Genomic DNA, 12,626 nt, shown 5'->3' on the forward strand with positions numbered 1-12,626 from the left:
TCCAGGAACCACTGGAGCAGTTTCTCTGCCAGCTCTGCATCTTTAGACTCTGCAGCATACTGCATAGCATCCTACAAGAGACAGTGTTTAATGAGTCTTACCAAGTTGTTTCCAACCCATGTTCCAAGCAAGCCAGTTTTTTGGTTTTTTTTGGTTCCCCCCCGCCTCCTCCAGAAAGCTGACCACCACAAATACAAAAGGGGTGCTTTAGACAAATCAAGGCAGGCTAATAGCAAAGGGAACTTTAAAAGCCCCAACTTGTAGGTCTTGCTACTTGTATACATTTGCTACTGGCAGGTATCAGGTGGCTAGAGCTCTTGCACAGAAAGCCTTAAAGTAGCTAGTACAACTTACTGAACAGCTGGTTTCAGCTGTGCCTACCCACACAGAATCCATTGGTGTCAAGTTGTTTTTTAACCTAGTATTACACACAATCCTTATGAAATGTGGGATTAGCACCTCAGTATGCACATTCAAAGTCACATTTGGTTTGTTCAAGTGGCCTTCCTGTTAACAATTGCTCTCTAGGATGTGTCAGTCTGTCAAGAGATAAAATACTTCATTAAGTAGATCTAACACACTTACCTTCCCTGGATTATTCCAAGACCAGCCTCAGAATTGCTGTTCTCATGCAGCAGTGTTTTAAAGCCAGTTTGAGTGGCAACTGCAGAAATATTATATCCTCTACACAGACAGGATTGTGTTAAGTATTGTTTTAAATATAGGAACCATGGCTTCTTATCCATTACCTGGATCAGAATGTGTCTTTTTGTTCCAATGGGTTCTCTGCTTGCATATCCCAGCTCTTCCCCTTCCCCAACTTTTTTTTTTTTTAATAATACAAAAACAAAAACACATAACTCACTCTACTCTTAGGCTGCACTATGTTCATCCTTTCACAGCACCTGAAGTGAGCCTGGGGTTTACAGAAGTTTGTGGTATCTTCAGTTTGACCACAAGGTACATATTTATCTGGCCTTCAGGGGAATAATAGCCAGTAACCCATCACTAGACAGGCGTCTTAGAAGTCTCAATCTTGACTTGCTTCCTCAGAAAAAAGGTCCATCAATTTGACATTTTGCATTCCCTGGTACTGCTCAATGGAAAAATAGTAGGGTTTCTTACTTATTGACCTCCTTAATAGCCATATTTCACCTAGACCTCAAAATGCTTAGCTAGGTCACAAGGATTCATGGCAAGACATTGCTGCCTCATTTAGAAGGAGGCAGTTGACAATCTCAGTCTAGTTCCCAGACCATACCACTCCACTCTTCTAGTATGTACTTAAGCCATCAACTTCCTTGTATATGCACTGTTACTACTATCCCTCTAGATACAGGCCAAGTACATACCTGGGCCATTCTGGCTGAATTTTAACCTCAAGTCTTAAGTTAAAGGGGAAAAGTACTTCAAACTACAGGCAGGGCTCCAACCTCATGAGACAGTGGCAAAGTCACAGCTCTATAAATATAAATAGAGTCTTAGAGCAAGAATGTCACCCATATTCCAAAACACTTATTTGTGAAAAAATGTCAAGGCATTTTGCTTAATACTAGGTGTTCAAAAAGCCCAAATTTAAAAAGAGCCAAAGCTTGCGCCAGTTTCAAGACTGACAATATTCCCATTTACATGGCTTGAAGACAACTTTGCTCCTCTAAAGGAACAAACCTTGTAGAGACGATCCTTCTTGCAGAGTTCCACACTTTGTTTCCAGCGATTGTTTCCCTTGTACAAGTATGCTGCAATACGCCTGAATTCGATCAGTTCATGCTTCTCCAGACGCTGAGCTAGTGTGATGTTATCAAAGTTGTCATAAGCATCAATAGAAGCTCTCAAACCCTGTTTCAGAAAAAGAACCATTAGTTGCAAAACATCAAGCAAGCCTCTGAATGCTTCTAGAAAAAGCAGAGCCCCCCCCCCAAGAAGAGTACACAAGCCTGAATTGCTTCATGGCTAAGGCAAATGTCCACTGTAAGTTACAGAAGCTATAGCAATATTCTTCCTAGCACCTCCTGCTCAGTTTTTCAAAACTGGCTTTGGAGCAAAAGCTCAAATCAGTTCTACAAGGCTTACACAATTATGCAGGTAGCTTTAAAAGTGTCTCCATTTAGGACCTCCTTCCTCCCCCCCTTTGATCCCTTTCAAAAGTGGAAAGCTGTTCCATTTCTGGAAGTGAACTTTAAGTGTTGGAAAGCAACAAAAATTGGCCATGCAGGGCACAAAACATGGAGCTCACAGCAGCCTGCAGGGATGTTATGGGAAATAAGCAAAAATAGGGAGGTAGGAAAGCCAATGCAGCTTCTGCTTTGTAGACAGAGGCACTAATCATCCTGTAATTCCCACAGAACCCTATGTGGAAAGGCTCACCTGGTAGTCCTCCTCTTCTGTCAGAAGGTTGTTTAGAGCCTCATTGACTCCTTTGTTGTTGTGGTTCTGGACTGAGCGCAGGTAAGGCTTCACTAGAGGCAACTGATTTACCTGGAATAAGCAAAAAGAAGGTATGCATCAAATGCTAGGGTCAGTTACTGAGCAGTGTGCACATCTGATCAGCTCCCCAAAGGCAGCAGCAGCAGCCACTGCTGTCATAGAACTATAGGGCAATAGCCAGCAGCTTGAAGACGATTCAGAGAAACTGGTGGCAGGAAAGAAAACCTTACCAGAAAGAAAGTGTTTCAAAGTTTTGAAACAATTCTAACCTTTCCATTACTACACCATCTGGGAGATGCAACTAGCTCTACTTCATGCTATTCAAGTACTATCTAGACTCCTAGCCTTGTATGCAGCCCAGACCTAGCTTCTCAGGCCAGCGCCTGGAAAAAGCCACACTGGAAAGGTCCCAAAAGAAAGCTTAGTTTCCAATATCCACAGCCATTAGCTCACCTTTGCAAAGAAGCTAACTGTCCTGGTGTGGTCCAGCCGTGGAGATAACACCAGCAGAAGATCATTGATCAGCAGAGGTTTGTAGTCCAAATAGAACTGCAGGGCTCTGTAATACAGCTCCACATTGGCTACCTAGATGGGCAGATACAGGGAGTTCAAATATCATTCCTTTGGAAGTTCTATACATCATTACATGATCCTTCATGGATTTGAAGCTTGTGATCAACCGAGCACCTACTTTAGCAGGATCCCACAAGCTAGCTGCTATTTACCTTGGCAATTATATCTTTGAACTGTCCTTCTTTCCAAGCATCAGTGGGATGGTTCATCATTGTGATTATTGCATTGTCATACTCTTCATACTTGTCATATAGGAAGACCAGTTCTGCCCAGAGGTGAGCCTGTTCAGCAGCTCTGAGCACCTGGGACAGGGCAGAAGATGTTAAAGAGGGGACATGTCAAGCAGTCACTCACCCACTCACTAGGCACTTGATTATGCAGAGATCTACCTTTGGAATGTTAACTCTAGACCAGAAGAGCTCTAGATGTTCCCTCATCTTCTGAGGCTTGAATTTGGAGTACAAGATGGCCAATTCTGTGAACATTCCCATGTGAGCACGCTCAAGGCCCAAAGCAGCTTCCAAGAGAGCAATTAGCTCTTCAAAATAGCCACGATCCTGCAATGAAAGGGGATGTTACTTGTAGACATAGAAAAAAATGGCAAGATTCAACCCCCATAGCATAGCTGAAGTTACTCTACCACAGAAGAACATCTGGATTTTAACAAAGTAGGGCTTAGAGGGCCACTCCTCCATTTCACTGAAGGCCGATTAAAAAAAAAATTACATGACAACTCACAAGGGGAAGGGGGTGGTACACATATGTACGTGCCTGGGGGGGAGGGGGGGAGTTTCCCCCATCTGTCATCTGCTCCAAGTACACCATTTTCCTGCTCTTTTCACAACTTTGGGGTTACATTTTAAATGTTTACACAAGTTTCATTAAGTTGACAGAACAAAAGCTTGTTACTTGGAGATCTAGCAAAAACTAGTCCTCAGTTCTGACCACTTCTGGTTTATGGCTAGTTTTCTTACAATCAAGAAACTCACCTGATAGTAGCTAATCAGCTCTTCAAGTTCATCAGCATGGATTACTATATGCAAGCCACATATCTGCGCCAACCGGAATTCTTTTCCATCCACACAGGCAAAGCACACCTACAATAAAGAGTTTGGACACTAGTCAGAATTTGGACATCCAGTTAGTGATCAGCCTTTCGATTAAGTGGAAAAAAACTGAAAGGCTAGAGTTTCTCCACAAAACGATGAAAGATGACATCTCCTTGATCTGTTTTTTCCAGCATCTTGGATTGCCACCCTCAAGCAGAAGTACCAAGTCAAAATAAGAACTTGATTTTTGCCTAGTTAAGAAATCTGTAGTGTGCAATTCTTTAAAACAGCAATAAGCAGCTTCAGGGCTGGCCACTTCTTACAGGTAATTCTGTGAAGTCTATTTGAGTTGCTAGTGTTATGCAATTACAAACAACTACAAGCAAGGTCTGCCAACAGGTAAGCACTTTTTTTTTTTTTAAATAGAGAACAGCCTAGACTTTCAGTAGTATTATTCCAAATGGCACTCATAGGAATATCTAGCTCTAGATTGGAAAGAGCACATCACTGGATACTCAGAAGCACCAGTGTTGGCTAGGACAGGTTTGAGTTCAAGATGAAAAGCATGACAGCTTACCTCCTTCCATGTCCTGGTACTGTTGGCTTTGCGGCCACTGTCTACTGCTGCCTGGTACTCTCCAAGGTGCACCAAGGTAGATGCCAAACGACCAAAGTTAGACACATTGTTGTAGAGCAGCTTGGCCGCTTCATACATTCTTTCATCATAGCAGCGATCACCAACCTAAAAAGATAAGTAAACCCAAGGTATTTGCAATAGATAATGGAGAGGGAGAGAAAAAAAATAAAGTTCCAACAACCTTGAGATGTTGATAGCCTGTAGACTTGAGTATTTGAGCAGAACATACCTGTTGTATATGGGCATTGTTAGGACCACTAATGAACTCCTCCAGCTCTGACAGGCGGTTGGTTTTTGCCAAGGCAAAAATGAGTTCAGTTTCCACGTAAGACTCTCGGGCCTTTTTCCTGGCCATTTGCAAGAATTTAACCAGATCCTCCCAGTTGTCTTAAAAAGATAAAAGAAGTTAAGCCTCCTATCCCAAATTCATTTCCACACGATTTCCACCCCACCCCCTGCCAACTCCATTCTCTAGAGGACAAACCATGTACAGCAAGTTGTTCTACCAGAGTGGATATGCAGAATCACTAGGCAGCCTTATTAGGATACTTATAAACCACCCCCCTCTTAAATTAGGGTTCTTTAAAAAAAGAAAGAACAATGCAGTAAGAATAAGCTGCAGTCTGCAGCTCCAAAGAACTCAAGTCAAAGAAAGCAATTCAGTAGACTGTGCTAAATACCAGTGTCTCCTGGATAGCAATGACCAAAACCGGTCAAAATCCTCTAGTGGGTGGGCCCAAGTGAGAATACTATTAATCTTTTTTAAAAGTGCTTCCCCTTCCAAGAATTCAAACTGCTTAGATATGAGCTGCATTCTCATGTGTGGCAGGCCCACTTAACTACAGATTTCAAGAGTCCTTGGCTTACTATTCCTATTAGCTGCCTGAACCACTTCCATGTAAGCAGAGGGATCATCAGCCTTTATGTAAGAGTCAATGGCTTCCTTCACCAAGTCCTTCTGAAGCTGTGCTCTGGCTAGTTGACTCCAGACAGCTGGCTCATTACACCTCTCAGCAAATTCATAAGCACGGTCAAGATTGCCTATATGCTCTATCAGCACCTAAGGTAGGAGGGAAAAAGAGGGAGGGCTCCTTAAGAACAGTCATTCTGAAGAGAAGGGTTACACCAAGACTCTAGTGCAAGCAAACAAAGTTCCTTTTCCCCATGCCCAACATGTTGTTTTGAAAGAGAGCTTCTCCACCAAGAGGAAATGAAGCAATTAAGCCATATATTAACTATTAATATTCTGGATTAAACAAACACCACCCCCAACCTTTGGGTTCTTTGAGGGGAAATTGTTTGGTATACCTTAGTTATTCACCCTTCTGCCCCATTTCACCCATGGTAAATAAGCCACCAGTAACAGCATCTCACTTGTATTGCAGATGTGTTAACATCAAATTTCCGAAAGATGGCAAAGGCTTCTTCATATAGCTCATTGCTGATAGCTATGTTTGCAATGTCTGGGGCATCATAGTTATCCAACCGATTGATGTATTCCATCACACGAGTGCGATCAGCCTTAATGGCAGTCAGGATCAGTAGATTCTGCAGGTTCCTTTAAGAGCCACAGGCAAAGCATTTAGAATACTAGGTAGCATTATCTGACCCATTATCAGGCAAAACTCCAAAAAGCAGACTCCTGCCTTTCTACACCCCGAAAGGCACTTGCAACATAGGTTTTGCCAAGTGCCTACTACAAGCAAGTAATCAAATAATTAAAAGCTAAGCCAACTTTAATATTAGTACAGCAAAAGCTGTGTTTTCTGGCTAATAAAAGTACCAGTTAACTATTAGCCAGCATCCTAGGGATGTGGCAAAAGCGAAACCCAGAAGTGGCACTTCTAGGTCTGCTGCCACCACAAGCAAAGTTCTTGCCACTTCTTCAGCCCACAGCACAGGACAAAGCAGCCTGCATGTAGGGTTCCCCTCCCTGTCCCCTGGCACACTGATGCCAGGGAGTGCACCAGACAGTGCACATTTGATTAACCAGAATATTTGATTAACTGGCATCCCCCATTCCTGGGAGATGCCAGATAAAGATGTACAGTAAAAGCTCTGTTAAATCTTCAAGTTGCTTCACTTTTACTCAGTTAAGAAACATTACTTTGATGGTCATCTTTGCTGGACATCTTGATGCCACTGAAGTTGCTAAGCCACTTTTATGCATCTAGGAGTCAGGTTGTTCCTCTGCTAGCACTACATGAACAGAGCTGAACCACTAAGTAGTTCTTTCCTTAGCAAGTTTCTCAAACAAACAGGAAAAAAGGTGGTATGTGGATGCCCCCTACCTATGCTCACTGAACACAGAGTTGTCCAATACTATCTTTTCCAGCAGTTCAATTAATTCGTTGGGAAGATCTGCAGTCATGAAGGCTTTCACTGTAACAGAAACTTCTTCTGGATCCTGCGTCTCTGACAAAGCCGTCTGAACAACCTGGTTTGGAAGAACAGAGTTGGAAGGCTTAGTCTAGTCCAATTCCAACTCATTAAGTTACCAGCCCAAGCAGTAAAACAGAATAAGCATCCTCCCAAATTAGGAAGTTCTAAAGCACTGCTATTTCTGTATTGCTTGACAAAGTCAGGAGAACCATTTCTTTTGCTTCTAGAAAGGAGACTAGTCTAGCCTCTCAATACTCTAGGGTAGGCTCACTGCGCCAGAGGTTGGAGTGCAAACAGCAGAAGCTTAAGGAAGAGTGCATATTTTAATCTGTAGCTCTAACAGCAATGGCTAACTATAGAGGACTCCTTTAGATGAGTGCAAACACTACCTGCTTAACATGGGTCAGTTGTAAATGCAAGAGGGTTTCTGAAGTCCAGTACTTAAGACTGGACTTATGTTGCCAGCTAGTTGTTCTACCATACCTGATCAATGAGCTGTCGCCTGAATGGATTGTTTTCTTCAAGAACGTTTGCCCAAAGTTCTGGATCCTTCCTACGTACAAGGTAGCGGGCCTCGCTCTTGAACAAGGAGTTCTCATTACAAACCTAGACCACAAGAGACATTAAACACTGAAAGCTGTGCCTGTTCAGTGGAAAGAGTAAATTAAGCTTTTCATTCAACTCTAGTCATCAACTCAAACGTTCTGTAAAAAGTTATGGCCAAGAGTTTTGTTCTAGCTGGAACTCAAGCGATGGATTCCAAGCTGGGGTTTGTATCTACCTGCTCTGTAAAGCTTGCTAGGACTAGAACTTCTGTAGAGCTTCTGGGACTTCCTTGATTCTGTTTACGGTTAGTGTCAGACATCCAGTTTATGGTAGACAGCAGTACATACCACTGAGATGTTGCACCATTTCTCTACCTATATAAAAGTTTCATGTGGACTTAGTTTCCAAATGTAGGAACTCGCCTATTTTTGCTCTGCTTCATTGCTACAGAATGATTTTTTAAAGATCATGGTAGGATAGAAGAATTTGTAACACTCCAAAATGGTCCCATGAATGAACAGCAGAACACATTGTTCTATGACTGCATAAGTAATTAGAACTCATCAACTTTATATTGAGCTAAGCCTAGCTACACAGTTAGAGGCCCCTTGACACTTCTGCCAACAACTTAGTATTGATACACATTAAATGCATCTGAAGGGGAGGTTTGAGATCAATTTTCCTTTCATTATTTGATATAGAGTACCAAGATAAAAGCTTTAGCAAGTACTGTCAGACTAAAACCCAGGTTATTCTAGTACCAGCAGTCCATCACCCTTCCCTCTGCTCTATGTGCACACAGTAATTAAAGGTCTTTGCTCTGGGAAAGTGGTTAAGATCTCACATGCTCAGACTAGTCAGTTTGGAGACAAAAAGTTAAGCTATTGGAAGAATGGGAGCCCTCTTTTACACAGAGCACCTCTGTTCACTTGAAATATTTACAACCCACACCCAGAGGAAGCCTGGAATAGTCAGGCCCAGCTACTATCAGCTCCCATCTGATCCAAAAGCTTTCTAAAAGCCAAAAAGGGAGTAGTCAGCCAGCTTTTCAGAGGAGGAGTTTTGCATTGTGCCTGTGCTGCATAACCATTTCATCATTATTGCAGGTACAGTGATTTACACTACTAGTCACTGCATAGTGAACAGATAGCTCTCGTGGCACCAAAGCAAGCAATGTGCCAGTATCAGTATGGAGTAGGGATCTAGTCCAATCTAGTGGTCTAAACTTAAAAAACCACTCACTTTTGTATTTAACACACACACACACACACACACACACACCCCCCCCCCCAAAAACTGCAGAAGAATTTGGCTAACCTTAATAAGTTCAAGATCACACTGGCCCCTCTCATACCCCCAAAAACTGCAGAAGAATTTGGCTAACCTTAATAAGTTCAAGATCACACTGGCCCCTCTCATAAGCAACACAGGCCAAGTGCGGGTCCCTTTTTTCACAGTATTTGCCTACAACACGGCTGTCATAGTAAGGATTCTCACGGAGGAAACGCTCTTCTCACGGAGTACCCGCTCTGTGTTGTTATTACTGTCAATGTAGATTTTGGCCAGAGCATTGTGGGTGGCAGGTTCTTCACAGCCTTCGTGAATTCTAGATTCAAGCCACGGCAGCAGCAATTTGAGCCTTTGGAGAAATAGAAGGGAAAAAGATAGAAGCATGCTGCATATACTTTCTACAACCCAAGCATGACAACTTGAGTCTGTCAACAATAGGTTTATTCCTGGACTCTGTTCAGTGGAGAACCATCCATCTTATGTCTTCAAGATATTCTTATAGGAGTATCTCTACCCAATCTATGAAGTAACTGTCTAAAGTGGCCCTTAAGATTTTTACTGGAAGGTGCATGCATGTTCCACAGCTTTTCTAAGAAGGACAACTAGAAGAGCAAAAGGAAAAGGCAAAAGCTTCACAGGTCCAAAGAGAGAAGTATGCATGAGTAAGATGTATTTAAGCAGTAATGAGGAAGATCTTGGTCACCAGTTAGCACTGAATTAGGGAGAATGTTTTTGTTTTGTTTGTTTTTTTACTAAAAAAGAGAGAGGTAGTGTTCAGATCCTGTTAGTGGTCAACAGGAATGAGTTCTGTGAACCAAGGTATTTGCTAGTGACATGAGACTACAGCTAACCAACTCAGGGCAGTACTCGGGAATTGGCTTGGTTCTATTTTTTCAAAATTTGTAATCTACTGTTCGTGATTGAAGGATCTCCCACACTTCAGTTAGATACCTGCAAGTGTACCCCTCGTCCCAGTTTCAGGAAACTATACAAGAAGAGCCCTAAAAAGAGCTTGGAATCTTGGGGAATTAAGCTTCCCTGTCCATTTAAATAATGGAAAAAAGTTCTCTTCTACTTCTCTACATCCAAGTACCCCCTTCCCTGATCCAGTGAGACAGGCCAAGGGGGCACAGCAGTTATTCTTTTTGCTTTTGAGCAACTCTGAAGTAATGCTTGTAAACAACTGTAAAAGCCATTTATCAGTATCAAGTACCTTTATGTTCTCCAGACTTACCTATTTCTTTTTTCCACTTCAGCCACCAACTCGTCTGTTGAAAACTGGCCTCTAACCACCATAATCAAGTTCTTAATAACATCCTCAGAACAATCCACATCAAGCAGCCCTCCAACAACTGCTGGTATACGGCTTGGATTCACCTAGAAACCATTACTAAGATTAGTTCAAGACTTAGTAGCTATACAACCAGGAGATAAAGAATTCAGACTTGACTGCAAGTCAGTCTGCTACTGGAAGTTGTGGAACCACATACCAGCATGGCTCAGAGAATGTCTGTGCCAGAAATAGATTAGTAGCATGTGCTCTCATCTACAAGTACTGTACTCCTAGGTTTAAAAGGACATTCAGAAAGTAGTAAGTTTGGTCTAAAAGATTTGCCATTTCATTCTTATCCTATTCTTTTAAAGGGGTGGGAACAGATGACAAGCAGGGTGTAGGGCCTGGGACAAGTCATCCACTGCTGGCTTCCTTGCATCAGGCTTCTGCAGTAGGGGAGGGAAGGGATGCCAGGCAGCCGGATGCAAGGCTGGCAGCAGCACAGAGTCACTGTGCTGCTCTACCCAACTCCAAGGGCCCCCCAAAGCATGGGGTGACTGCCCCAGACCCTAATTTGCCCACCCCATGGACAGCCTTGGGTAGAAATTATATTATATCTGTGGCATTCCCGATATAGGATTAGCTTCAGGAGCCAGACCTCCATAAAGTTGTTTGGTTTTTTGTTTGTTTGTTTTTTACCTTCTGAACATAGATCTCTATGTACTTCTGTAGGTTGTTGCGGTATAAGTAGAGAACCAGATCATGAACAAAGTCAAATCGGTCACACACAATGATCAGAGGAAGCTGGTCTGTGAGCTTGGCCTCCTGTATTTCACCAACAGAAGGACAAGAGGTTGGAGAAACAAAACAAAAAGGCTCATTATGTAAATTGTACAGACAAGGTGATTATCATAAAGCCCTCAATTTTAGTAGCTAGCCCAGTGATGGTCACTGAATAGCAGCCCTTAAGTGAAAACAGAAGTGCAGTCTGATATCTATTTTGGAGATCTTCCCACAAGCCCAGCCCCAATTCCTAGACAGCCAGGCGAGTTGCATTTTGACTTGGACTCTAAACCAACCAGTAATTCTTTGATTTGAGGTATGAAAAAAGGACAGTCAAGCATCTAAGATATTAATCTCTTTTTAATCTAAAGAGTTCATTGAGTTGGGCATCTGGGCTAAGCTAGGTGAACTTTGTAACAAGCCTGCTTTTGCCAGGAGTTGTCTCCTTCAAAAACAAGCTATTACACATCTCTCCTACAGCCTTGCTAAGCCTACTGCAGAACGCATCCAAGGATTTGGGTGCCACAATGGTTTGTGTTTTGTCCCCATAGAAGGGGCCAATAGCCATTTTGGTAGAAATCGGCATCTAACCGATTCAAGATTTGATCAGATCAGGAGACACTTGCATGCAGTCCCAGCAATATGCAAAAAAAAGCCACAAACTTATCTTAATGTAGCCCAATTATTCCTAGAGGTAACCAAGAAGGACCTCTGTACTTGACTTAGTATTTCTACCCCCACCTCAATTACTTCAGAGAATTTTATTCCCCCCCCCCCCACTAGACTGTTCTGGCATCTGTCACCACTGAGAACAAGGAACAATGGTCTCAAGGTGCAGCAAGGGACGTTTGTTAAAAAGAGAAAATGCTTCCCAACTAGGAAGGTAGTAAAAACACTGGAACACATTACCTAGAGGCAGACTGCGGAATCTCTATCCCTGGAAGTTTAAAAGACCCAGCTAGACAGAGCCTTGGCTGGGATGATCTAGTTGGATGGCCATGCTTTGAGCAAGGGGTTGGACTAGGTGACCTCCAGAGGCCCCTTCCAACCCTCCCTTGCTACGATTACATTCAGTACAATTAAATTCCACCTGTTCCTAGCAATACCACCAAGATATTTAGAGCCTCACTGCCAAGTAGAATGCATGAGGTAATTCAGCACTCCCTGAAGGAACAGTTGGCAACTAAAGATCAGCTGTGCCATCACCAAAGCTAGTTCAGATATCAGACACTATACTTTTAGTATTAGTATTATTTTTATTGAATAATTCTAGACAGATGTTACCTTCAGAAAGTTTTTCACTCGTTCAGGGTTATAGCAATTGCTTTCACGACAGATCCTTTCCACTTCCTTGATTTGGCCAGTCTTGCAAGCTGCTTGGATATATTTGAAGTGGACATCAGGATCCTGGCTGAAGTTCACAATTGACCCCAGGAAGTAGAATAGTCCTATTGCAAGGGGGGGGGGGGGGGAGGAAATAGGTTACTTTCAAATCTGTGAACGATCACAATTTTGCAGAGCAGTTTTCAAAATAATCCTAAAAAAACCTTTGGAAGTGCACCATCAGTAGGCCAAGCTTCTAAATCCAGTTAGGCAGGGTATTTTAAAAAGCTTTTGGAGAGCAAAAAGTTGTCACTATGGTTACTGTACATATTTCCATGAAAGG

At 42.6% G+C, this 12,626-nt stretch overlaps 1 protein-coding gene across 1 annotated transcript in view; it reads right to left on the reverse strand.

Moving 5' to 3' along the window:
- The window catches only part of CLTCL1 (clathrin heavy chain like 1), a 43,698-nt gene that overhangs the window by 6,670 nt on the left and 24,402 nt on the right, over positions 1 to 12,626 (reverse strand). The window contains 18 exon segments of the mRNA XM_014518928.2: positions 1 to 71; positions 1,669 to 1,839; positions 2,368 to 2,478; positions 2,881 to 3,012; positions 3,153 to 3,302; positions 3,390 to 3,557; positions 3,990 to 4,097; positions 4,627 to 4,791; positions 4,916 to 5,073; positions 5,554 to 5,746; positions 6,061 to 6,244; positions 6,978 to 7,123; positions 7,552 to 7,674; positions 8,999 to 9,127; positions 9,130 to 9,253; positions 10,139 to 10,281; positions 10,877 to 11,002; positions 12,245 to 12,408. The exon segment at positions 1 to 71 is cut by the window's left edge and continues 16 nt beyond it. Coding sequence (XP_014374414.1) covers positions 1 to 71; positions 1,669 to 1,839; positions 2,368 to 2,478; positions 2,881 to 3,012; positions 3,153 to 3,302; positions 3,390 to 3,557; positions 3,990 to 4,097; positions 4,627 to 4,791; positions 4,916 to 5,073; positions 5,554 to 5,746; positions 6,061 to 6,244; positions 6,978 to 7,123; positions 7,552 to 7,674; positions 8,999 to 9,127; positions 9,130 to 9,253; positions 10,139 to 10,281; positions 10,877 to 11,002; positions 12,245 to 12,408 — 2,566 coding nt within the window.

This window comes from Alligator sinensis, unplaced genomic scaffold (assembly GCF_000455745.1).
Source record: "Alligator sinensis unplaced genomic scaffold, ASM45574v1 scaffold570_1, whole genome shotgun sequence".
NCBI lineage: Eukaryota > Metazoa > Chordata > Crocodylia > Alligatoridae > Alligator > Alligator sinensis.